Genomic DNA, 25,850 nt, shown 5'->3' on the forward strand with positions numbered 1-25,850 from the left:
ATCCCGCGTGGTATCCACACCAGGATCACTTCCTCTGTCTGTGAATACGCCTCTCACCATAGCATTGAGCCCTATGTATGAGAACGTGCTGGAGTCATGCCCTTACCTTTGGGGGCAATATCATAATCCATTGCCATCACTGCAATACCACGAGACACCAGCGGGGGAGCCAAGAAGCCAGATTCCTCTTTACTAGGAACAAATAATAAAAAAATACATATTTTAGTAAAAAAAAAAAAATGTTGCCAGTGTACAAACATGAAAGTTTCCTAAAATGCAAATCTTCACTCATGTGGGAAGTGGAAACCATGCTAGCAAATCAAAGACACTAGCTGCTGATGAATTAACCAGCAGTAGGATTTGTTGCTCGGCAGCTAGTGGCTTTCATTTGTACAGCACCAAAGAAGATCATGACACTATGTTAATTAATAATCATATTAATTTGGCAATCAACTGAAGATCAGCCTCTGAGGAGATGGCTCTGCTCATCCCTGCTACTAAGTCAAAGAGTTACTAAACAGTTTGTTTTTAACCCTGAGCTAGGCCGCAATTAGAGACTTGTCCACAAGAGGTCACTGCTGCACCCAGTGCCTTATCCTTTTCTCTAGAGACCGCGGGGGTGGTGCTTGTAAGTGGAACCCTCATGGCAGTTTTTGGTCAACTAACATCTGTAGATAATATATTGATAAACCAAAAGACATGGTTTCAGAAAGCCCTCAATTTGTACAGGAGTATTGTTACACAGCACAGGCACCGAGGGGGACGACATTTAACACTTGGAGGTGTGGCCAGGCAGGTGGCGGAGGCAGCTTTACTAGGCTAATTCCAGATAGATTTCATGCTCAAATCTATCGAGAATCGGTCTGCGGTGTATAAGCAGGCAACAAATCTCTCTTAGATCAGATTCAATCAGAGAGAGACCTTTCTCTTAGTCAGGGCTGTTTCTTGTGCAGTGCGGGAAGAGCGACCGCCCTGGGCGCAGATTGGCAAGTAGAAGAAGGGGGGTGCTGGCAGAAGGACATAACCGCTAGGGAGCTGGTAACACGCGGTGCAGCCAAATGGAAGAATAAAGAAGATTACCAGCAGGATCACCTTCCTTGACTCCTCCTGGGCTGCCTGCGTCAGGCGTCAAGCCATCATCACGTCACCTCCGCGTGATGACACCTGGTGTCCTGTAGCGGTACTGCAGGCTGTCAAAGCGCGGTGTCCATGGAGGAGTCGGCTTTCCAGGCTCTCTTCTCCTGTGTGTTTTCCTGGTCCCTGCTTCCTCCTGGATGAGTGGCTGGTCACTAGTAAGTAGGCAGATCTACTTGTGATCTGTGGCTGTGTGATTGTCCCTAAGGGGTAAGGGTTCGCGAGACCATGGGGTGGGGTGGAGGGGGCGTAATTTTTACACCCTCACCCTGGGTGCAATTTAGCCTAGAAACTGCCCTGCCCTTAGGTGACCTGCCCATACATCGCTAGATCGCCCCTCCCCACTGATCAAGCCATAAGCCCCATACTAGTGTAGTTTGCTTACTCTTCCGTTCCCAGTCCAACCACAAGGTGGTGCTACAAAAATGTAGTTTATAATATTTTGTAAATTCAAAAAGTACATTTCTCCCAGAGTATAATACACCATAAATTATTTTTTTCCTATTTTCCTGTCGCTTACAGTAGGCAGTTAAATTCTGACAGATCTGACAGGTTTCGGACTAGTCCATCTCTTCATGGAGGATTCTCAGTATTTCATTTATTCTTTACAAAAAGACTCTAGGAATGGATCCATACTACGATGCTAGCCAGCCTCCCTAACCATTTGGACACTATATCGGGAGAGCAACTGCTGTTCAGTAAGTGCTTTTGCAAAGAATAACCCATGAGGAGATGGACTAGTCCAAAACACGTCAAATCTGTTTGACTTCTACTGCCTACTGTTACCAATAGCAAGATAGGACAAAAGAGTAAATTGCAGTGCATTTTATTCTGAAATGAATGTACATTTTAGAGGTATGCATACACTTGCATTTTAAATGTTACAATACTTTGCAATAATGATTCTTTAAAGCGGACCTGAACTCAGAACTTCCTCTCTGCTCTAAGAGATGAGCAACAGCATAACACCCTTTACAGAAAAATATTTCTTTCTTACAGCTGATACAAATCCTGCAATAAATCTGCAGTGTGTCTAGTTCCTGCTTTCATGGAAGCAGGCATAGGGTTAATATCCTGTCTTTACCAATTAGCTCTCTGTGGTGGCAGTCAGCTGACTCAGCTGAGGGATCAAATTACAACTTGTGATTAGTCACAGATAAGGGGAATTAGACAGGCTAAACTCTCTAAATACATACAGGGTGCATTTCTCTAGGTTTCCCTTCTGTCTCGTGCGAGAGTTCAAGTGGCTCCGAGATGAACTTTTACTCATTGCATAATTGTGTTCCTTTCCTATTGTTTATAGGGCATTCCTCAAGCCAAATACTTTTTTGTTTTTGTTTTAATACTCTAATTCCCTATAAACTAAACAAGCCCCGCCCACAGGTTTTCAGAGAGCCTTGGCAGTAGCAAGGGCTCATGGGAGGTCAGTCTGCTCAGGAGGAGGGGGAGGTATTACTAGCCAGAGATCTCAGAGGCAGGAGGGAGGAGGGGGGGGATTAGGTTTTTTTCAGTCTGAGTGCTGATGCTGCAGATAAGCCTGCCTCTGTGTAATGTTTACAAACAACATGGCTGCTGTCATTGTATCACAGGAAGAAATAATCATATTCTATTAAAGCTGTATGCAGACAGATTTGCTGTTTAACCCATCTAAACTACATAAGATATATAGACAAGTTACTTGTTATAGTTAGTTTTTCATCTCGGATCCGCTTTAAGGTCCAGTTTAACAATAAAGTAAATTTTCCATGTAATGACATCATTATAATGAAGCAGACAGAGGTGTAATCTGTTACCTGAGAAGCTGCCAGTACCCTCCGTGGATATAAACCAGCAGGGGAAACCCTGTGACAGAGACAGCAAGTCCAATAGCAGAAACACAGCAAAACACACACATAAAACTCACATAAAACACTGCACTCAGTCTATGCAGCTGCGAGATGTACATGAGGGGGGCGTGGCACTGGATCAGGCGCCCTTCCTGATGATGACGTTTATAGCCCAGGTCACAGCTGCATACAATTTGCATTGCATCTGCATGCAAACCTGAATTATTAACATCATGCAGCAGTTTGACTGACTATTGACTTTGGGGGGTGTTGGGACGCTGCAGGATGGGCTGGAGGCAGATACAAGCTGGGGTGGGGAAGCGCTTTGAGTCCAAAAGGAGAGAAGCACTGTATAAATATAGGAGACATTTTTATTATTAAAATGGGGCGGAGCCAACACAGCATTCCGCAGCTCTGGATCTCCAGGAGCAAAGGGAGGAGCTTCAACCCAAAAAAATCTATTTCATTAGTTTTCAATATTCTCTAAGCACTTTGCTTATTTGACAGAAAGGGCGAGTCAATAACAACAGTATGAGGGCATATTCACAGTGGGACGTTGCGGTTTAATGTGACGTTTAAGTCGCAATGCGGCTGCATTTAGAGGTAACGCACTGCAAGCAGTCAGTTACCACAACGCAACGTTTTTCAACGAAACATTAACGCCGCACCAGAGGCGTATCTGGGTAGTACGGCGCCTATGGCAAACACTGAAATTGCGCCCCCCCAACATACACACCCATCACAGTCACATGCCGTCAGATAATTCATCAAGTAGTTACATGCCGTCAGATAATTCATCAAGTAGTCACATGCCATCAGATAATTCATCAAGTAGTCACATGCCATCAGATAAATAATCAAGTGGTCACATGCCATCAGATAAATAATCAAGTAGTCACATGCCATCAGATAATTCATCAAGTAGTCACATGCCATCAGATAATTCATCAAGTAGTCACATGCCGCCAGATAATTCATCAAGTACTTACATGCCGCCAGATAATTCAAGTAGTCACATGCCGTCAGATAATTCATCAAGTAGTCACATGCCATCAGATAATTCATCAAGTAGTCACATGCCATCAGATAATTCATCAAGTAGTCACATGCCGCCAGATAATTCATCAAGTAGTCACATGCTGCCCAATAAAATGGGTGCAGGGACAGGGTGCAGGCTGGTGGCTGGGCTGGGTGCAGGCTGGTGGCTGGGTTGGGTGCAGGCTGGTGGCTGGGTTGGGTGCAGGCTGGTGGCTGGGTTGGGTGCAGGCTGGTGGCTGGGTTGGGTGCAGGCTGGTGGCTGGGTTGGGTGCAGGCTGGTGGCTGGGCTGGGTGCAGGCTGGTGGCTGGGCTGGGTGCAGGCTGGTGGCTGGGCTGGGTGCAGGCTGGTGGCTGGGCTGGGTGCAGGCTGGTGGCTGGGCTGGGTGCAGGCTGGTGGCTGGGCTAGGTGCAGGCTGGGTGGGTGCAGGCTGGTGGCTGGGTGCAGAGGCTGGGTGCAGGCTCGTGGCTGGGTGGGTGCTGGCAGAGGCTGGGTGCAGGCTGGTGGCTGGGTGCAGAGGCTGGGTGCAGGCTGGTGGCTGGGTGCAGGCTGGTGGCTGGGCTGGGTGCAGGCTGGTGGCTGGGTGCCGGCTGGTGGCTGGGCTGGGTGCAGGCTGGTGGCTGGGTGGGCGCTGGCAGTGGCTGGGTGCAGGCTGGTGGGTGCTGGCAGAGGCTGGGTGCAGAGGCTGGTGGCTGGGTGCAGGCTGGTGGCTGGGTGCAGAGGCTGGTGGCTGGGTGCAGGCAGAGGCTGGGTGCAGGCTGGTGGCTGGGTGCAGAGGCTGGGTGCAGGCTGGTGGCTGGGTGCAGGCTGGTGGCTGGGCTGGGTGCAGGCTGGTGGCTGGGTGCCGGCTGGGCTGGGTGCAGGCTGGTGGCTGGGTGGGCGCTGGCAGTGGCTGGGTGCAGGCTGGTGGGTGCTGGCAGAGGCTGGGTGCAGAGGCTGGTGGCTGGGTGCAGAGGCTGGTGGCTGGGCTGGGTGCAGGCTGGTGGCTGGGTGGGCGTGGCAGAGGCTGGGTGCAGGCTGGTGGCTGGGTGCAGAGGCTGGTGGCTGGGCTATGGCTGGTGGCTGGGTGCAGGCTGGTGGCTGGGCTGGGTGCAGGCTGGTGGCTGGGCTGGGTGCAGGCTGGTGGCTGGGTGGGCGCTGGCAGAGGCTGGGTGCAGGCTGGTGGGTGCTGGCAGAGGCTGGGTGCAGAGGCTGGTGGCTGGGTGCAGAGGCTGGTGGCTGGGCTGGGTGCAGGCTGGTGGCTGGGTGGGCGTGGCAGAGGCTGGGTGCAGGCTGGTGGCTGGGTGCAGAGGCTGGTGGCTGGGCTATGGCTGGTGGCTGGGTGCAGGCTGGTGGCTGGGCTGGGTGCAGGCTGGTGGCTGGGCTGGGTGCAGGCTGGTGGCTGGGTGGGCGCTGGCAGAGGCTGGGTGCAGGCTGGTGGCTGGGTGCAGAGGCTGGCGGCTGGTGGCTGGGTGCAGGCTGGTGGCTGGGTGGGCGCTGGCAGAGGCTGGTGGCTGGGTGCAGGCTGGTGGCTGGGTGGGCGCTGGCAGAGGCTGGGTGCAGGCTGGTGGCTGGGTGCAGAGGCTGGTGGCTGGGTGCAGGCTGGTGGCTGGGTGGGCGCTGGCAGAGGCTGGGTGCAGGCTGGTGGCTGGGTGCAGAGGCTGGTGGCTGGGTGCAGGCTGGTGGCTGGGTGGGCGCTGGCAGAGGCTGGGTGCAGAGGCTGGTGGCTGGGTGCAGGCTGGTGGCTGGGTGCAGGGTGGGCGCTGGCAGTGGCTGGGTGGGTGCTGGCAGAGGCTGGGCGCAGGCTGGGTGCAGAGGCTGGTGGCTGGGTGCAGAGGCTGGTGGCTGGGTGCAGGCTGGTGGCTGGGTGGGCGCTGGCAGAGGCTGGGTGCAGAGGCTGGTGGCTGGGTGCAGGCTGGTGGCTGGGTGCAGGGTGGGCGCTGGCAGTGGCTGGGTGCAGGCTGGTGGCTGGGTGGGTGCTGGCAGAGGCTGGGCGCAGGCTGGGTGCAGAGGCTGGTGGCTGGGTGCAGAGGCTGGTGGCTGGGCTGGGTGCAGGCTGGTGGCTGGGTGGGCGCTGGCAGAGGCTGGGTGCTCTTACAGACCTCAGATCGCGGCGACCGGTCCATCAGATAGTGCTAGGTCTCCTGCTGGTGCTGCCCCGTAGCCTGTCCCCGATCCTCTTCTCATGGAGGAGATAGACCTCAGATCACGGCGACCACATCAATGCTATGTCTCCTGGTGGTGCCATCCCCGCCGCCGGCCGCCTGTCCCCGATCATCTTCTCTTCGTGACATACTTCAGCTCACAGCAACAGCAGTCACAGCCTGTGCACGCTACCCGCTCACAATGCGGAAGTGACGTCATAGGTCACTGACGTCACTTCCACATTTGGAATAAGTACAGTGCGGGTAGCGTGCACGGGCTGTGACGCTGCAGTTGCCGCGTGATCTGAAGTTTGTTACTAGGAGAAGATGATCGGGGGCAGGGGCGCCACCGGGAGGGTAGACAGTCCGCAGTGGCAAGGTGGCATTGGGGCAGGCATGGCGCCCATGCAGCATGGGCGCCCATGGCACCAGCCATAGCTGCACCCCTCTAGATCCGCCACTGCGCCGCACTGTGAATGGCCCATAGGATTAGCATTGCAGTGCAGTAAGCTGCGTTATAAGACTTTATAGCGCAGCTCCGCTACGTGGCACTGTGAATGCGACCTAAATAACAATAAAAGCCTGTGTACTTGAGAGGTGTGGCTATTCTTGAATTGTGGTTGCGTTTTGTTGCGGTTTTCCTGACGCAGCATATCGTATTGTATGCCCCAACCTCCACCCACCCCTCTTGGTTGGGGTGCCCCAAGGCCACCCCATGCATCCCGCACTCCCATGCGTGACTGCAGGACTTCACTAGAACCGCCCCAAACCTTTGGAAATCTCTCCCATTGCCCATCAGGTTTGCCCCTTCCCTCAACACCTTCAAACAAGACCTCAAAACTCACCTCTTCAAAAAGGCCTACCTCACCCCGCTGATGCCCTAACTCTCTGCCGAGAACCTCTCACTCAATGCAGCCACGCCTCCTATCATGTCACCACCCCTCCTAGACGTTAAGCCTCTGGCAGGGCCCTCCCTCCTTGTCTATACCAACTGATCATGCATCCTGCCCATAGAATATTGTGAACTTGTATTACTGGGGCCAATACCCCAGTGCATGAACAGGCATGGTGTATACTATTGCTTATTATTGTATTGTCTGGCATCCCTATTATCATTAGCTGTAACCCTATTTATTGTCCAACGTTGTGTAATATGTTGGCACCATATAAATCCAATAAATAATAATTCTGCAGTTGCATCATAAGCAGGAAGCACAATCAGGGCCAGATTTGTACTTTTTACCGCCCAAGGCCACTATCAGCAGCCGCCCCCCTTCAGTATAGGTAGCCAGATAACCCTTCCCCCTCCTCCCTCTAGTATAGGTAGCCTGATGACCCCTCCCCTCTAGTATAGGTAGCCTGATGACCCCTTCCCTCTAGTATAGGTAGCCTGATGACCCCTCCCCTCTAGTATAGGTAGCCTGATGACCCCATTCCCTCTAGTATAGGTAGCCTGATGACCCCCCCCCCCCCCTAGTATAGGTAGCCATACGACCCCTCCTCCTTTCCTCCAGTATAGGTAGCCTGATGACCCCTCCCCCCCTTCCCTCCAGTATAGGTAGCCAGATGACCCCTCCCCCCTTTCCTCTAGTATAAGTAGCCATATGACCCCTCCTCCTTTCCTCCAGTACAGGTAGCCTGATGATCCCTCCTCCTTCCCTCCAATATAGGTAGCCAGACAGAGGCGCTCAGTGTGGTTTTGATGCTGATAAGCTGTATGCTCCTTTTTGATTGGCCTGATGAAGCGGGATTGAGCCCGTGAAACGCGTTGCCTATTTTTACTGTGGAGTATAAATAAATTGTTGTTTGTTTGACTGTTGATGCCACAGTCCTTCCTTTGTTTGCTTTGTCTGCATGGATGGGATAGGCCCACCACTGCCCCATCGGTTTTAAGCTCGTTTAAGTGACTTTTATTCTATTGGCGCCTCTGGAAAGCTTCTACATATATAGGTAGCCAGATGACGCTTCCCCCTTCCTTTAGTATAGGCAGCCCGTTGACCCTTTCCTCCAGCATAGGTAGCCAGATGACATTCTCCCCCTCCTCTAATTAAGATAGCCTGATGACTAATCCCCCCCCCCCTTCTCTCTAGTTTAGGTATCCTGATGACCCCTCCCTTCTAGTATAAAAAGCCAAATCACCCTCCCCCCTTCCGTATAGATAGCCTGATGACCCTCGATCCCTTCAGTATAGGTAACTAGGTGACCTTTAACTTTCCATCTACTATAGCCTGCTGCCAACCTGTCCTTGATCCTGTGGTGCCCTAGGCCATGGCCTATGAGGCCTTTGCTTAAATCCGGCCCTGAACACAATTGGCATTCACACCATGTTTCCTATACACTGGTCTATAGTTCCTACTTGCCAGGGAGGAGTCACCTGTGTGTGTCTCTGCTGGGAGGTACATGTCCATCGTCTCGCTGTCTGTGTCTCCATACTGGATATCCTGTACGGTGCGCACCAATGACTGGGCCCTCCTGGTACCTGCAGAACAGTCCAGATTTTACAGATGGATAATACGCTCGTGATAACATATCATGACAGTTTATTTATTTATTGTATTTTTAAAGCGCCAACATATTACGCAGCGCTGGACATTAGTTTAGGTTACAGACAAGGGGCCTGATTCACAAAGCGGTGCTAACAGTTAGCACGCTGGTGAAAAGCCCTTTATCACGCCTAAACTCAGTTTAGGCATGATAATAAGTTTAGATGTGATAAGTTTAGGCGTGATAACTATAGCACCAACTGGGTTAGCACCGCAGTGCACAGCTGATCAAAAGTTTTGCACTAGCAAAGTCTGGTGCACTTCGCATAGTGTTTAATGGCGCTGCTTTGCGTGTGGGACTTTGCGCGCGATCTAAACGTATCTAAACTTATCACGCCTAAACTGGCTTTTCACCAGTGTGGTGCAATGGTTATCACGCCTAAAGTCTTTTAAGCGTGCTAGCTGGGTTAGCACCGCTTTGTGAATCGAGCCCAATATTTAGGGGTGACATACAGCAATAAGACTATACAGGAATGCAAGAAAGACCAGATCATGCAGCACAGCATGAGTACAAGGTAATGCTTGGCAGTCACTGGAGGGGAGTAGAGATGGGAAGTTCGGATCTTTTCAATGATCCGGATGATTCGAATCGGATCATTGAAAAGATCCGGATCTTTGATCCGAATCTCGGATCATTTTACTACCGAAGCATTCGGGGGTGAAATGAATAGCAGGACAGGTCTTTCCCTGCTGTGGACAGAGAAGGGGAGGGGGGTAGAAGATGTACAGAGGGCAGAGAGTGGATAGAGAAGGGACGAGCAGAGAGCAGAAATGTTTGCACACAATACCCACATGCTGCAATCATTATGCTTTACATATATTTCACCTATATGTTCATCTGTATACTTTGAAAGCAAACGTCGCACAGTGAAAGAAAGCATTCCCAGAATATAAGTGCAGCTGTTTAGTGCCGAGTGCAGGAGGATCATATTGCGCTGCAATCACAGTGCCTGCAAAGTTACTGAGCTGTGCTGAGATGAGCCAAAAGCTTCCAATGTGATCACTGTGCAGCACTACGGAACAGACAGCCTGTAATGAGCAGTAGGTTATAGCCAGTATGTGTGCTCTACACATATCTGGCAGTGGCACCCATGTCCCCTCTCTCTCATCTACCTGTCTCCCTGCAAGGCTGGCTCCCCTCCAACAGAGCGATCCATCTCTGCTCTGCTGCTTCCAGGACCCCGCTGTCTGCTGAGAGGGGGGGCGTGTCGCTCCTGGCCCCGCCCCTTTTCCGATCCAAATCACTCATTTTGATGATTCGGATGATGATTCGACTCACAAAATAGATTTGGATCAAAGATCCGAATCGTTCATGATCCGGACAACACTAGAGGGGAGCATGGAGATTAGGCAAGTTGAGTTCACTCAGATGCATAGCATGGGTGCACAGTAATGGAGGTGAGGTGACATGAAAGGTAGGGAACCAGAGTTCAGCTAGGGGTTTAGAGCAATTGTGAGGGGTGGTAGGCCAGAGTGAAAAGGTGAGTTCTGAGGGCCTTCTTGAAGATGTTGAAGGAGGGGGCAGCCCTAATGGGTGGAAGTAGGAAGTTCCATAGTGTTGGAGAGGCTCTTGAGAAGTCCTGGAGGCGTGCATGGGACTGGGTGATGCAGGGGGTGGCCTGGCGAAGTTCATTGGATGGGTTCCTGCATTATCTATTCGGAGTCCATTATAACACTGGGGGGGGGGGGGGGGGGGGAGGGGGATGAGGTAACCGTTACTGTCAGGGAAAAAGATAAACAGAGGCAGCGGGAGCGCAATATCATTTTGTGACTGAGGAAATTGGAGTAACGTGGTAATAGCAGGTTGCTAGGTTAGCCACCACCAATTGCGCATGTGGGGAGATCAAACCGACCCCTCTCGGTTGGACAGATCTCTCTGGTTGGTCGCACTCTAACATGAGGGCCTTCATCAGAAAGCTGCCGTCAACTTCTAAAGGAGGGTTGGAGGTTGATAATACAGGCAGTAAAGAGGCGCCCAAAAGAAATAAAATATTTATTATAAACAAAATACAAGTAAGTATAGAGACTTACCTGATAAATGACAAATCGTAAGGTTCAATAGATTTATTGCACAACTGACGCATTTCGTAGGGCAAAGCCCACTTCTTCCGCTCAGTAGAGAGGTCAGCCTCCGGTGCTCTCAGTGTTCCCCAATCCTGTCCTCAAGGCCCACCAGCAGTGCATGTTTTGTGGAAATCCACAGAGGTAGTTAATCAGCTCTGCTGAGACACTAATTACCTCACCTGTGCATGTTTGTGGTTTTCTGCAAAACGTACTGTTGGTGGGCCTTGAGGATAGGGTTGGGGACCTAGGCTCTAGGGTCTTTGCTGGATTCTTATAGTACCTACTCATCTGAAGAAGTGGGCTTTGCCCCACATAACACGCCAATAAATTGCAATACATCCTTTAAACCTTACAGTTTGTCATTTATTAGGTAAGCCTCTATACTTGCCTTGTACTTTGTTTTAAATATATAATTATTTATGGGTGCCTCTTTACCTTTACGTTATTTATAATAACCTATAAGTAAGCACACACAGTTCTAACCTACGTAAATTTGCACTGAATGAATCCTATAGCTGACATATGTCTCAGCTAGGTGCAATGTATAGCTAGCAATAGCAAACAAGCTGGAGGACTACAGCTACCTTGCTGTACATCCTAAGAGAAAATCATTTGCTCAGCAGAATCCCATTCCGCGCTTCCAGCTACCATTTTGTGACCATACTGCCCCCAAGTTTTGCCCGCGATTGTACAGCATGAAAGCGACCACAAGGTGAATCGCTCAGCCTTTCTTGCGGGAAGAATCGAGAAAGGCCCAATTCCCCACAAGATCAGACCTTGTATTCTCGTTCCCTCATCCCTAATATTCAGCTCTGGCCATATGTTACCTTCTGTGAGCGCCTGCACGTGCGCCTCTACCGCATCACCCAGGCCCGTGCGGGTCGTCCAGCGGCTGGGGGAGTACTGCAGCTCCAGCTCCTGAAACACAAGTTACACCTTAACAAAAACATTTAAAAAAAATAAATAAATGATCTCTTTATTTTGTATTAAACAGGGAAAAATCTGGACTATGAATACATTAAACACTTAATGACAAGCTGACTTATAAAAACGTCCTGCTAGAGCCTCTTAACGACTCCAGGACGTTTTTATAGGTCAGACAGTGCTGCTGCCGCTGTGCGCGTGCGCGCTCCCACGCGTGCATGTGCATTCCCGTTTACGTGAAAATAGTGAGGAAAAAAAAAAACTACCAAAGAAAAAATACACCTTTATTTCCAAATACTATAATTGTCACCATACTTTCTATTAGGGACATCATTGAAATGTTGTAATAACCAGAACAAATAGGCAGAGAAAATGTGTGGGTTTTATGTACAGTAGCAGTGTTTATATTAAAACTATAGACCAGGCTTTCTCAACCAGGGTTCCTTGAGGACTCTGCAGGGGTTCCTTGGCATTTTACCCCATCATGGGGGAAGTATAATAGAGCACATTATATGGGTGGTTCTGTAACAAGAAGCACTAAATTGGGGGGTCAGGAGACAGTATAATGAGTGACAGTGTAATAGGGGTAGTGAAATAAACAACCTCATCTATTTTTAATGACCACGCCTCCTGCAAAATAAGTGCAGGGGTTCCTCGAGACCAAAAAATTGTTTGCAGGGGTTCCTTGAGATCCAAAAGTTATTTACAGGGTTCCTCCAGGGTAAAAAGGTAGAGAAAGGCTGCTATAGGGGATGAAATTGCAGAAAGTGTATTTTTTAATTTTTTTCTAGTTTTTCTCTTTAAAATGCATAGAAAACAAAGTAATTACTGAAAACAAATATCAACCCCAAAAAGCCCAATTGGTTGTGAAAAAAACAAGATATAGATCATTTCATTGTGATTAGTGGGGATTAAGCTATTGGCAAATGAAAGGGATGAGCACTGAAAGGGGAAAATCGCTCTTGTCCGTTAGGGTAAAAAACGCCTTGGGGTGAAGTGGTTAAAGTATACATGTGGTGACGTGACATAGAGCTTGATTCATTAACTTATGGTAAAACCGCGTATACACAGCGTGGGTTAATATTACCGCGCACACGCAGCTCATAGCATGACTGCGGTACTCCAGTAGCAATACTACAGTAATGCTCGCAACAGAGAGTACATCGCTGGTTGAAGGGCGGCCAGGGGCGTGCAGGAAAAATGGCACTATGCATATGACCCTGCCAGCACACGCTGCTGCACGCCCATATGTTTGTGATTTTGTGCGTTGTGGTGGTGCAATTGTGCATCGCACCACAAATGCACACCTCAAGTGTAAAACCGTCCTCAAGGGAAGAAGAAATGGATCCACACCACAGGAGAGGGAAGACTCTGGATCATGAAAAGGCTCTAAGGCCTCTAAGGTAGGGAACCTATGGCTCGGGGGCCAGATGTGGCTCTTTTGATGGCTGCATCTGGCTCACAGTTAGGGGTGGATTCACTAAGCTACCCTGCTCAAGCAGCACAGCTCAGTGTGGTAGTGCAAGTAACGTTTTCAAAGTAGGCACACTACTGCTGCAACGTGCACTGCTAACTTACTCGCTCCTCCCCCAAAACTAACGGCCACTCCAATTGTCCCACCCTGGACCTTGTCAGGTCCAGTGACTTTGTAGGACGAGATCCCTGCACTTTGATTGGACCAATAGACTGCATGTCACTTGACACGTATATATCTTAAACGGCGCTGCAAAGTCAATGTCAATATAGTCCAATTCCCTTCTAGTGGGATAAATTGTATTAATAGAAAAAAGTTCTCGTGTGTCTGCGCCTCTAATCAGGTAAAGCCAAGCCCTTCTTCACAACTTTCAAATATTAGGTAGCGCTCCACTTCAGGTATTAGATGAAAAATAACTGGATGCCCCTTAAAGAGAAACTCCAACCTAGAATTGAACTTTATCCCAATCAGTAGCTGATACCCCCTTTTACATGAGAAAAATGATGCTTTTCACAAACAGACCATCAGGGGGCGCTGTGTGACTGATTTTGTGATGAAAACCCTCCCACAAGAGGCTCTGAGTACCGCGGTACTCTGGGCAAACTGCCACAATGTAACAATGTTCACAGAAAGGAATTAGCTGTTTACAGCTGTCTAACAGCCAAAACAGCTAGGAGCAGCTACATAACCTGCCCACAGTAACAATGTCACCATGTAATAAATGTCAGAATGTAAATCGGGAGAGGAAAGATTTTACAATGAGCAAACACTGACTAAATCATTTATACATAATTATGGTAAAAATGAAGCACTTTTTTAATTAAATTATTTTTACTGGAGTTCCTCTTTAAGGGACCGCACTCACCCGTCCAAGATGACCACTATGAGACTGGTCAAAGTAGGTTCTGGTATGATCCTTACTCGAACTCTCCTGCTGTCAGGTGTCCGTCACTTCAGATGGATGGTCCTCTTTTCCAGACTTTCTCCCTTGCAGATTGAAGTTCCTCAGTGTATCTCATAAGTGTAAATGAGATCCCATAGCGTAACTCCGTAAAAGTTAACAAATTTATTGTGTTAAAAAAATACTCACAAGGATACAAGTATTGCAGCGTTTAGAGTAATAACGGGCTCTCCCCCGTGCCTCCCGGGTAGGCCTGAAGATTGCGTCGTTCCTCCGCCGCCTAGCTGCCCGCTCTCGCGTCCTAGCGTTCTTCCTGGTTGTCCTCCGGCTCCACCCTACGCTTTTCGTCACTCCGCGTGTGACTCATCAGGTCCTGCAATACTTGTCTGGAAAAGAGGACCATCCATCTGAAGTGACGGACACCTGACAGTAGGAGAGTTCGAGTAAGGATCATACCAGAACCTACTTTGACCAGTCTCATAGTGGTCATCTTGGACGGGTGAGTGCGGTCCCTTAAGGGGCATCCAGTTATTTTTCATCTAATACCTGAAGTGGAGCGCTACCTAATATTTGAAAGATGTTACTTGACAGGCAGCCAATTGGGCCAAAGTGCGGGGATCTCGTCCTACAAAGTGAATCAACCCCCAAGTCAGCTGGCTAATTGTACAAGCTGTTAGTCGGTATGTCACCTGTCTGGCTCTCGGGGGAAATTGCTGATGTTGCTGAAACCCAAGAGAAGCTGAATAAGTGTCTGACACTTCCTCTGCCTGGCGGATCAACTGTATACACATCACCATGGCAACAGGGACATGAGCCCTCTGCTGCGCATGCGCACTGCCCCAGTTTGAAACGTATTGTATGGCTCTCACAGAATTACATTTTAAAATATGTGGCGTTTATGGCTCTCCCAGCCAAAAAGGTTCCTGACCCCTGCCCTAAGGGCTCTTTCACACTAATGCATACATGAACCCGTCGGGAAGTTGCGGTTTGACACTGACCAGCGGTGCTGGTTCTAATTCACCTGACGGTGAAACGCTTGCGCTGGACGATTAAAAGCTCCCAGAAGTGTTACAATGTAACACACTGGAACGATTTGTCTAATGTGAAAAGTAACATGAAAATCCGTGTCGCTGCACAGAGGGCTCACGCCAGCACATTGGCGCAGACCTGATCTGGGATGGCTTTTTCCAAAGAAAGCTGAGCGGGTGGTGCTGGTACACCTGTGCCAGCTGTCCACAAGCTCTTTTTGGTGGTTCAGGCGCTGGAACGAGCCTACGGAGGAGGATGAGAAAAAACTCTGTAGGCTCCAGAGGCTTTCCTCTCCTCAGGTAAGTACCTCCTATGGGCATTTTTTGTGACCCAGTGTTCCCCAGCCCTGTCCTCAAGGCCCACCAACAGTGCATGTTTTGCAGGAAACCACACACATGCACAGGTGAGGTAATTAGTGTCTCAGCAGAGCTGATTAACTACCTGTGTGGATTTCCACAAAACATGCACTGTTGGTGGGCCTTGAGGACAGGGCTGGGGAACATTGAAGTACACTTTAACCTGAAAAGCTTTGAGTGACTGTCCGGTGTCATTTATTTTTGTGCTGTGTAGAACACCTAGTGACTTTTTATCCAATACTGAGGATATCAAAAACTCAGCATTAAAAAAAAAAAAAAAAAAAAAAACCTATGGTTACTGAATAAACCCAGCCGACACTCATCAAAATGAAGAAACAAGAACAACACAATAACATGCATTCAAAACACAAAGTTTCATTTGGTAGCTGTGGATGCGGAATCCAGAACCACATCCATGGGCGCCCGCACATGGGGCAAAATGGGGCAGCCTCCACCCCCAATCATGTAATAGGCAGTGTGGCAGCAGCCAGCGTCAAACCTTCGATCAGCCGGTGACCAGCGGGTGCTGGGACCTCGTGGACACCACACTGCTGATATGTGGAAGTGACATCACTTCCGCATATGCAGCGCGGTATCCACGGGTACCATGTGCTCCCACTCACTGGTCGCTGGCTGATCGGAGGTCTGATGCTGGCTGCTGGCACACCGCCTATTACTTGATAGGCAGCAGGGGCGGCCGGGGGGGGGGGGGGGGGGGGGATGGAGGGGAGCTGACCATCACGGTGAGTGGGGGCACCTGTCACTAAACATGGGGCAACACTGCGCTCGGGCTGATTGCTGGTCAGGAGTCTAGGTTATCTGGCTCCGCTGTGCACATGCGAGATTCCCGGCAGAGGCAGTCATTATCAGCCCCCCTTAGCCAAGTTTCATCGAGCTTCAGTGCTATCTGGAGACAGGAAGTTGACCTGAGCACTGCCATTTTGTTCCAGCCCTGATCAGCTGCTGTCGCACACACTACACGCTTCAGGTGTGACTAATCATAGCATGATTACCTGTTTATCCATCCGTCTCCAGCTCTGTATCTCCATGCTGTCTGTGGCCTGCGGGAGGACTCTGCCCCTTCATTACACCACAGCGGTGCCGCCTCTGCAGATGACCAATCCAGTCCATCAATGACACCTCCTATGTACATATAATAAACATTATCCCAGCAGCGCAAAGCTGAGAAATGGTTAACCAGCGGTTTAGCTTGCAGGGAGTCTATGCTGCTTTCCTGGCATTTATTACTTATTGCAAATAGAGGAAATTGGGTAGTGGGTTTTTTTCTGTTTATAAACCATTGTGTTATATTCTTATGTATGTTTATAAGGCCTTTCTCAGATGGAACGCTGAGCTGTGCGTTTGTCGAGCAGTTCGATCTCCCGTCTGCCGCCTGCCAGTGCAATTCGAGGGCAATTTGAATGCAAAAAAAATTGCAGCAGTAGTAACAGCACGCCTGTCACGCTCACATGCGGTGGCGTTACCCGGCGGCAGAGAACAGCGACATGTCGAGTCTGAGCGCAGCTGCGTCCATACTCAGATCTGACTCCATGCAGGGCCGCCTGTCCAGCCCCAGGATACATAAAAAAAGGTGCCGCAAAAAAATGGCGCAGGGTGATACCAATGACGACTTCTTGGTAGTAAAGCTATTTAACGTTTCAGAAATGTCCTAAAACGTTACATAACCTTAGTAATAGGATGTCATTAGCGACATCTCTCATACATTACCTGGTCCCAGCGATCACATCTCTTCCACTTCCTGGTTAATGTGCAGGAGTCCTGCAGCCAGCCAATCACCATGCAGGGACTGAAGCCGCATGGTGATTGGCTGGCTGCAGAACAGCTGCAAACTAACTAGGAAGTAGAGGAGACGCGATCGCCTGGGACCAGGTAATGTATACTAAAGTCCCCGCCTACTCTCACAGGGAACCCTCCTTCTACCTCTGCCCAAACTTACCACTCCACCCCCTGCCTTACCCTAACCACTGTACCCCCGCTGTGCTGACTAACACTAACCCTCCTGCCTGTACCTGACTCCCTGCCACCATAGCCGGTAATAGTATGTCGTGCCAGTGTCCATTCCACCGCTAGCCACCGGCCGTGGATGCACTGGGCAACCAGCTGTTAGGGGGAGTCACGCTGCAGAGGCGCAGCAGCGTGTAGCGGCCATGTTTCAGCAGGGTCGGCGCCGCAAATTGGAGGAGAAAGACGACGAGCCTGTGATGCAGCTGATGGTGGATGAGCAGGCCACCACCAGCTCTACAACAGAGAGCTCCACCCCCACCACCACTCCTGTTCACAGGAGAAGCAGCAGCCGCCCAGCAGTGCATGGGGACTCGTCGGCCATCATGTCGACCCCAGCGGGCAGCCTGCACAAAAGCATGCTCTTTACTCCAGGCACCGCGAGCGCAATCAGGGCTGTTACCAATGAGTTTGAGGAGGATATTCTGGGTGCAATGGGGTATGTGGAGGAGTCACAGATGGTGACGGTGATTGTTGGGGGAGTCCGTGCCTGATGTGTCAGCAGAAGAGGAGTTTTTGGGGGGGGGGGGGGGGTGTCAGCCACCTGCACAGTCCACCTCTGTGCGGCAGGAGGAGGAGGTTGAGGACTTGGAGGAGTTGGAGGTCCCTGACCTTGAGGATGAGAAGGTACAGCCAAGTGCAGCTGCAGTGGTGCACGGGTGGAGAGAGCAGGGGGAGGCTCAGGAATCAGAGGAGGAGGACCGCACTGGGGGAGATGATTATGTGTCAGCAGAGATGGCAGCCCTCTTCCCCATGGCAGCGCACATGCTGCAGTGCCTGAGCAGTGACCCAAGGGTGAAGCAGATGCGTGGTCAGGATGACGATATCTTGATCACCCTGATGCTGGACCCACAGCTGAAGGGGAAGCTGCATCAGTTCTTGCCTGTAGGAGGAGACCCGGTGCGTCGAATGAGGGACTTGCAGCGGTCCCTGGTTCAGCGCTTGGAGGAAGCCTTCCCCCATACTTAGTTCCACCCCCCCCCCCCCCCCTGCTGTCACAGTCCAGCCAGCACAGCAGCTGGTGCCTGTGTCCAGCAGCAGAAGCACCCATCAAACCTGCTGTCTCTCACAAAGGTGCTGTACGTCACGCCGGTACAGCTGCCGACTGAGGAGGTGCCTGCAGCAGCATGCGGCTATCAAAGCCAGAACCAGTGCCTGACCCAGATGGTGGCAGACTACATGGGATCCTACAGCGGGCTTGACAGCGACACCCCTGTAGATCCCTTGGATTACTGGGTCAAGCACCTGGATATTTGGAGCAAGCTGACGCAGCATACCCTGGAAATCCTTGCTTGCCCCCCTTCCAGCGTGCTGTCCGAGAGGTGCTTCAGTGCGGCCGGTGGCGTGGTCACCGAGAATCGCTCGTCTGTCCACCCAGTCTGTGGACAGACTGACGTTTCTCAAAATAAATCAGGCTTGGGTGGTTGGTGAATTCCTGACCCCTGTTGTTGGCAAGAGGGGGAAATGAAGTGGCTGGAAACCACTATGCCTGCCTTACCACCCTTTACCACCACAACCTCCAGGCTCCGTCTTGAGTAATAAGCCTGGTTCAAAAACATTTTTACAGCCTTGGTACCAACACACTAGGTGCCATGGTCTATCTAAACAATTGCTGTGTAATTTTTTTTGGAGGTGTCTGGGCTGATAACTTTGCCGTCCGAGTTGTGGGGAGGCCCCAACTGCGGCAGTACGACCGCTTCCTGGAACCTCTACTTTGTAATGTTTTAACTGTGCCAGGGTACCAAAACTAGGTGCCATGGGGGAATATTTATGGTGTCTGCCACACGTTACACCACTTCTCCTGTCTCCTGCTGCCTGTGCTGCTCCCACCACCAGTGTGCATCTACATGACTACCTACTTCTCCTCCTGCTGCTCCTGCCTGTGGTACCCACCACCACTAGGGTCCACACAAAACTATATCTTCTGCCGCCACTACCAGTTATTACGCCACTACGATAGCTGCATCTACCTACTCCTCCTGCTGCTGCTGTCTGTGGTACCCACCACCACCTGGGTCCACACAAAACTATATCTTCTGCTGTCACTACCAGCTATTACGCCACTACAATAGCTGCATCTACCTACTCCTCCTGTTGCTGCTGCTGTTGCTGTCTGTGGTACCCACCACCACCAGGGTCCACACAAAACTGTATCTTCTGCTGCCACTGCCACCACAATAGCCTGCCACTGCCACCAGCTATTACGCCACTACAATAGCTTTCATTTTTTTGAGATGTCGGAGCTGAAAACTGATGTCCCAGTTGTGCGGTTGGACTTTGGACACAATGTGGTCTGCATGACAGCTGGTGGTCTATTTAGCTGCAGTAAAGTCTAAATCACAACAGAAACAACCATACAGCTAATCTTGTCAGATCTGACAAGAATGTCAAAAAAAAAAAACCACACCTGATCTGCTGCAAGGCATGCCTGCTCTGGGTCTATGGCTAAAAGCATTATAAGAAGAGACAGCCAGGCAACTGGTTTAGAAAAATAAATAAATATGGCAGCCATAATATACCACTTGCTTCAGGTACCCTTTAACAAACATACCGGAGTTCACACACTTATCCAATCGCTCCAAAAGTTAAGGAAGCTCACTGGAACTCTTCACAACACATTTTTAGCCAATTTAAAAGCGGAGGCCTGGGGCCCCGACGCAGCGGACCGCGGGTCGGGTCCTGCAAGGGGCCCACAGGCCGGAGGCCTGGGGCCCCGACGCAGCGGACCGCGGGTCGGGTCCTGCAAGGGGCCCACAGGCCGGAGGCCTGGGGCCCCGACGCAGCGGACCGCGGGTCGGGTCCTGCAAGGGGCCCACAGGCCGGAGGCCTGGGGCCCCGACGCAGCGGACCGCGGGTCGGGTCCTGCAAGGGGCCCACAGGCCGGAGGCCTGGGGCCCCGACGCAGCGGACCGCGGGTCGGGTCCTGCAAGGGGCCCACAGGCCGGAGGCCTGGGGCCCCGACGCAGCGGACCGCGGGTCGGGTCCTGCAAGGGGCCCACAGGCCGGAGGCCTGGGGCCCCGACGCAGCGGACCGCGGGTCGGGTCCTGCAAGGGGCCCACAGGCCGGAGGCCTGGGGCCCCGACGCAGCGGACCGCGGGTCGGGTCCTGCAAGGGGCCCACAGGCCGGAGGCCTGGGGCCCCGACGCAGCGGACCGCGGGTCGGGTCCTGCAAGGGGCCCACAGGCCGGAGGCCTGGGGCCCCGACGCAGCGGACCGCGGGTCGGGTCCTGCAAGGGGCCCACAGGCCGGAGGCCTGGGGCCCCGACGCAGCGGACCGCGGGTCGGGTCCTGCAAGGGGCCCACAGGCCGGAGGCCTGGGGCCCCGACGCAGCGGACCGCGGGTCGGGTCCTGCAAGGGGCCCACAGGCCGGAGGCCTGGGGCCCCGACGCAGCGGACCGCGGGTCGGGTCCTGCAAGGGGCCCACAGGCCGGAGGCCTGGGGCCCCGACGCAGCGGACCGCGGGTCGGGTCCTGCAAGGGGCCCACAGGCCGGAGGCCTGGGGCCCCGACGCAGCGGACCGCGGGTCGGGTCCTGCAAGGGGCCCACAGGCCGGAGGCCTGGGGCCCCGACGCAGCGGACCGCGGGTCGGGTCCTGCAAGGGGCCCACAGGCCGGAGGCCTGGGGCCCCGACGCAGCGGACCGCGGGTCGGGTCCTGCAAGGGGCCCACAGGCCGGAGGCCTGGGGCCCCGACGCAGCGGACCGCGGGTCGGGTCCTGCAAGGGGCCCACAGGCCGGAGGCCTGGGGCCCCGACGCAGCGGACCGCGGGTCGGGTCCTGCAAGGGGCCCACAGGCCGGAGGCCTGGGGCCCCGACGCAGCGGACCGCGGGTCGGGTCCTGCAAGGGGCCCACAGGCCGGAGGCCTGGGGCCCCGACGCAGCGGACCGCGGGTCGGGTCCTGCAAGGGGCCCACAGGCCGGAGGCCTGGGGCCCCGACGCAGCGGACCGCGGGTCGGGTCCTGCAAGGGGCCCACAGGCCGGAGGCCTGGGGCCCCGACGCAGCGGACCGCGGGTCGGGTCCTGCAAGGGGCCCACAGGCCGGAGGCCTGGGGCCCCGACGCAGCGGACCGCGGGTCGGGTCCTGCAAGGGGCCCACAGGCCGGAGGCCTGGGGCCCCGACGCAGCGGACCGCGGGTCGGGTCCTGCAAGGGGCCCACAGGCCGGAGGCCTGGGGCCCCGACGCAGCGGACCGCGGGTCGGGTCCTGCAAGGGGCCCACAGGCCGGAGGCCTGGGGCCCCGACGCAGCGGACCGCGGGTCGGGTCCTGCAAGGGGCCCACAGGCCGGAGGCCTGGGGCCCCGACGCAGCGGACCGCGGGTCGGGTCCTGCAAGGGGCCCACAGGCCGGAGGCCTGGGGCCCCGACGCAGCGGACCGCGGGTCGGGTCCTGCAAGGGGCCCACAGGCCGGAGGCCTGGGGCCCCGACGCAGCGGACCGCGGGTCGGGTCCTGCAAGGGGCCCACAGGCCGGAGGCCTGGGGCCCCGACGCAGCGGACCGCGGGTCGGGTCCTGCAAGGGGCCCACAGGCCGGAGGCCTGGGGCCCCGACGCAGCGGACCGCGGGTCGGGTCCTGCAAGGGGCCCACAGGCCGGAGGCCTGGGGCCCCGACGCAGCGGACCGCGGGTCGGGTCCTGCAAGGGGCCCACAGGCCGGAGGCCTGGGGCCCCGACGCAGCGGACCGCGGGTCGGGTCCTGCAAGGGGCCCACAGGCCGGACCCGACGCAGCGGACCGCGGGTCGGGTCCTGCAAGGGGCCCACAGGCCGGAGGCCTGGGGCCCCGACGCAGCGGACCGCGGGTCGGGTCCTGCAAGGGGCCCACAGGCCGGAGGCCTGGGGCCCCGACGCAGCGGACCGCGGGTCGGGTCCTGCAAGGGGCCCACAGGCCGGAGGCCTGGGGCCCCGACGCAGCGGACCGCGGGTCGGGTCCTGCAAGGGGCCCACAGGCCGGAGGCCTGGGGCCCCGACGCAGCGGACCGCGGGTCGGGTCCTGCAAGGGGCCCACAGGCCGGAGGCCTGGGGCCCCGACGCAGCGGACCGCGGGTCGGGTCCTGCAAGGGGCCCACAGGCCGGAGGCCTGGGGCCCCGACGCAGCGGACCGCGGGTCGGGTCCTGCAAGGGGCCCACAGGCCGGAGGCCTGGGGCCCCGACGCAGCGGACCGCGGGTCGGGTCCTGCAAGGGGCCCACAGGCCGGAGGCCTGGGGCCCCGACGCAGCGGACCGCGGGTCGGGTCCTGCAAGGGGCCCACAGGCCGGAGGCCTGGGGCCCCGACGCAGCGGACCGCGGGTCGGGTCCTGCAAGGGGCCCACAGGCCGGAGGCCTGGGGCCCCGACGCAGCGGACCGCGGGTCGGGTCCTGCAAGGGGCCCACAGGCCGGAGGCCTGGGGCCCCGACGCAGCGGACCGCGGGTCGGGTCCTGCAAGGGGCCCACAGGCCGGAGGCCTGGGGCCCCGACGCAGCGGACCGCGGGTCGGGTCCTGCAAGGGGCCCACAGGCCGGAGGCCTGGGGCCCCGACGCAGCGGACCGCGGGTCGGGTCCTGCAAGGGGCCCACAGGCCGGAGGCCTGGGGCCCCGACGCAGCGGACCGCGGGTCGGGTCCTGCAAGGGGCCCACAGGCCGGAGGCCTGGGGCCCCGACGCAGCGGACCGCGGGTCGGGTCCTGCAAGGGGCCCACAGGCCGGAGGCCTGGGGCCCCGACGCAGCGGACCGCGGGTCGGGTCCTGCAAGGGGCCCACAGGCCGGAGGCCTGGGGCCCCGACGCAGCGGACCGCGGGTCGGGTCCTGCAAGGGGCCCACAGGCCGGAGGCCTGGGGCCCCGACGCAGCGGACCGCGGGTCGGGTCCTGCAAGGGGCCCACAGGCCGGAGGCCTGGGGCCCCGACGCAGCGGACCGCGGGTCGGGTCCTGCAAGGGGCCCACAGGCCGGAGGCCTGGGGCCCCGACGCAGCGGACCGCGGGTCGGGTCCTGCAAGGGGCCCACAGGCCGGAGGCCTGGGGCCCCGACGCAGCGGACCGCGGGTCGGGTCCTGCAAGGGGCCCACAGGCCGGAGGCCTGGGGCCCCGACGCAGCGGACCGCGGGTCGGGTCCTGCAAGGGGCCCACAGGCCGGAGGCCTGGGGCCCCGACGCAGCGGACCGCGGGTCGGGTCCTGCAAGGGGCCCACAGGCCGGAGGCCTGGGGCCCCGACGCAGCGGACCGCGGGTCGGGTCCTGCAAGGGGCCCACAGGCCGGAGGCCTGGGGCCCCGACGCAGCGGACCGCGGGTCGGGTCCTGCAAGGGGCCCACAGGCCGGAGGCCTGGGGCCCCGACGCAGCGGACCGCGGGTCGGGTCCTGCAAGGGGCCCACAGGCCGGAGGCCTGGGGCCCCGACGCAGCGGACCGCGGGTCGGGTCCTGCAAGGGGCCCACAGGCCGGAGGCCTGGGGCCCCGACGCAGCGGACCGCGGGTCGGGTCCTGCAAGGGGCCCACAGGCCGGAGGCCTGGGGCCCCGACGCAGCGGACCGCGGGTCGGGTCCTGCAAGGGGCCCACAGGCCGGAGGCCTGGGGCCCCGACGCAGCGGACCGCGGGTCGGGTCCTGCAAGGGGCCCACAGGCCGGAGGCCTGGGGCCCCGACGCAGCGGACCGCGGGTCGGGTCCTGCAAGGGGCCCACAGGCCGGAGGCCTGGGGCCCCGACGCAGCGGACCGCGGGTCGGGTCCTGCAAGGGGCCCACAGGCCGGAGGCCTGGGGCCCCGACGCAGCGGACCGCGGGTCGGGTCCTGCAAGGGGCCCACAGGCCGGAGGCCTGGGGCCCCGACGCAGCGGACCGCGGGTCGGGTCCTGCAAGGGGCCCACAGGCCGGAGGCCTGGGGCCCCGACGCAGCGGACCGCGGGTCGGGTCCTGCAAGGGGCCCACAGGCCGGAGGCCTGGGGCCCCGACGCAGCGGACCGCGGGTCGGGTCCTGCAAGGGGCCCACAGGCCGTCCTTGTAAAGTGATTTAGATATAGGTCGCAAAGGTTCTGTTCTGTTCTGTTCTGTTCTGTTCTGTTCTGTTCTGTTCTGTTCTGTTCTGTTCTGTTCTGTTCTGTTCTGTTCTGTTCTGTTCTGTTCTGTTCTGTTCTGTTCTGTTCTGTTCTGTTCTGTTCTGTTCTGTTCTGTTCTGTTCTGTTCTGTTCTGTTCTGTTCTGTTCTGTTCTGTTCTGTTCTGTTCTGTTCTGTTCTGTTCTGTTCTGTTCTGTTCTGTTCTGTTCTGTTCTGTTCTGTTCTGTTCTGTTCTGTTCTGTTCTGTTCTGTTCTGTTCTGTTCTGTTCTGTTCTGTTCTGTTCTGTTCTGTTCTGTTCTGTTCTGTTCTGTTCTGTTCTGTTCTGTTCTGTTCTGTTCTGTTCTGTTCTGTTCTGTTCTGTTCTGTTCTGTTCTGTTCTGTTCTGTTCTGTTCTGTTCTGTTCTGTTCTGTTCTGTTCTGTTCTGTTCTGTTCTGTTCTGTTCTGTTCTGTTCTGTTCTGTTCTGTTCTGTTCTGTTCTGTTCTGTTCTGTTCTGTTCTGTTCTGTTCTGTTCTGTTCTGTTCTGTTCTGTTCTGTTCTGTTCTGTTCTGTTCTGTTCTGTTCTGTTCTGTTCTGTTCTGTTCTGTTCTGTTCTGTTCTGTTCTGTTCTGTTCTGTTCTGTTCTGTTCTGTTCTGTTCTGTTCTGTTCTGTTCTGTTCTGTTCTGTTCTGTTCTGTTCTGTTCTGTTCTGTTCTGTTCTGTTCTGTTCTGTTCTGTTCTGTTCTGTTCTGTTCTGTTCTGTTCTGTTCTGTTCTGTTCTGTTCTGTTCTGTTCTGTTCTGTTCTGTTCTGTTCTGTTCTGTTCTGTTCTGTTCTGTTCTGTTCTGTTCTGTTCTGTTCTGTTCTGTTCTGTTCTGTTCTGTTCTGTTCTGTTCTGTTCTGTTCTGTTCTGTTCTGTTCTGTTCTGTTCTGTTCTGTTCTGTTCTGTTCTGTTCTGTTCTGTTCTGTTCTGTTCTGTTCTGTTCTGTTCTGTTCTGTTCTGTTCTGTTCTGTTCTGTTCTGTTCTGTTCTGTTCTGTTCTGTTCTGTTCTGTTCTGTTCTGTTCTGTTCTGTTCTGTTCTGTTCTGTTCTGTTCTGTTCTGTTCTGTTCTGTTCTGTTCTGTTCTGTTCTGTTCTGTTCTGTTCTGTTCTGTTCTGTTCTGTTCTGTTCTGTTCTGTTCTGTTCTGTTCTGTTCTGTTCTGTTCTGTTCTGTTCTGTTCTGTTCTGTTCTGTTCTGTTCTGTTCTGTTCTGTTCTGTTCTGTTCTGTTCTGTTCTGTTCTGTTCTGTTCTGTTCTGTTCTGTTCTGTTCTGTTCTGTTCTGTTCTGTTCTGTTCTGTTCTGTTCTGTTCTGTTCTGTTCTGTTCTGTTCTGTTCTGTTCTGTTCTGTTCTGTTCTGTTCTGTTCTGTTCTTACACATAC

At 54.8% G+C, this 25,850-nt stretch overlaps 1 protein-coding gene across 2 annotated transcripts in view; it reads right to left on the reverse strand.

The window, feature by feature from the left end:
* Positions 1-25,850, reverse strand: part of AFMID (arylformamidase) — a 78,468-nt gene that overhangs the window by 18,110 nt on the left and 34,508 nt on the right. The window contains exons 2-6 of one of the 2 annotated variants that reach the window (XM_068262280.1): positions 16,424-16,553; positions 11,554-11,644; positions 8,494-8,598; positions 2,928-2,976; positions 107-192 (exon numbers count right to left, since the gene is read on the reverse strand). In XM_068262280.1, coding sequence (XP_068118381.1) covers positions 107-192; positions 2,928-2,976; positions 8,494-8,598; positions 11,554-11,644; positions 16,424-16,459 — 367 coding nt within the window. In that variant the 5' untranslated portion in view covers positions 16,460-16,553. The remainder of the gene's footprint in view (positions 1-106; positions 193-2,927; positions 2,977-8,493; positions 8,599-11,553; positions 11,645-16,423; positions 16,554-25,850) is intronic. The other variant, XM_068262281.1, reaches the window with a different exon arrangement.

Source organism: Hyperolius riggenbachi, chromosome 12, assembly GCF_040937935.1.
Source record: "Hyperolius riggenbachi isolate aHypRig1 chromosome 12, aHypRig1.pri, whole genome shotgun sequence".
In the NCBI taxonomy this organism is placed as follows: Eukaryota; Metazoa; Chordata; class Amphibia; order Anura; family Hyperoliidae; genus Hyperolius; species Hyperolius riggenbachi.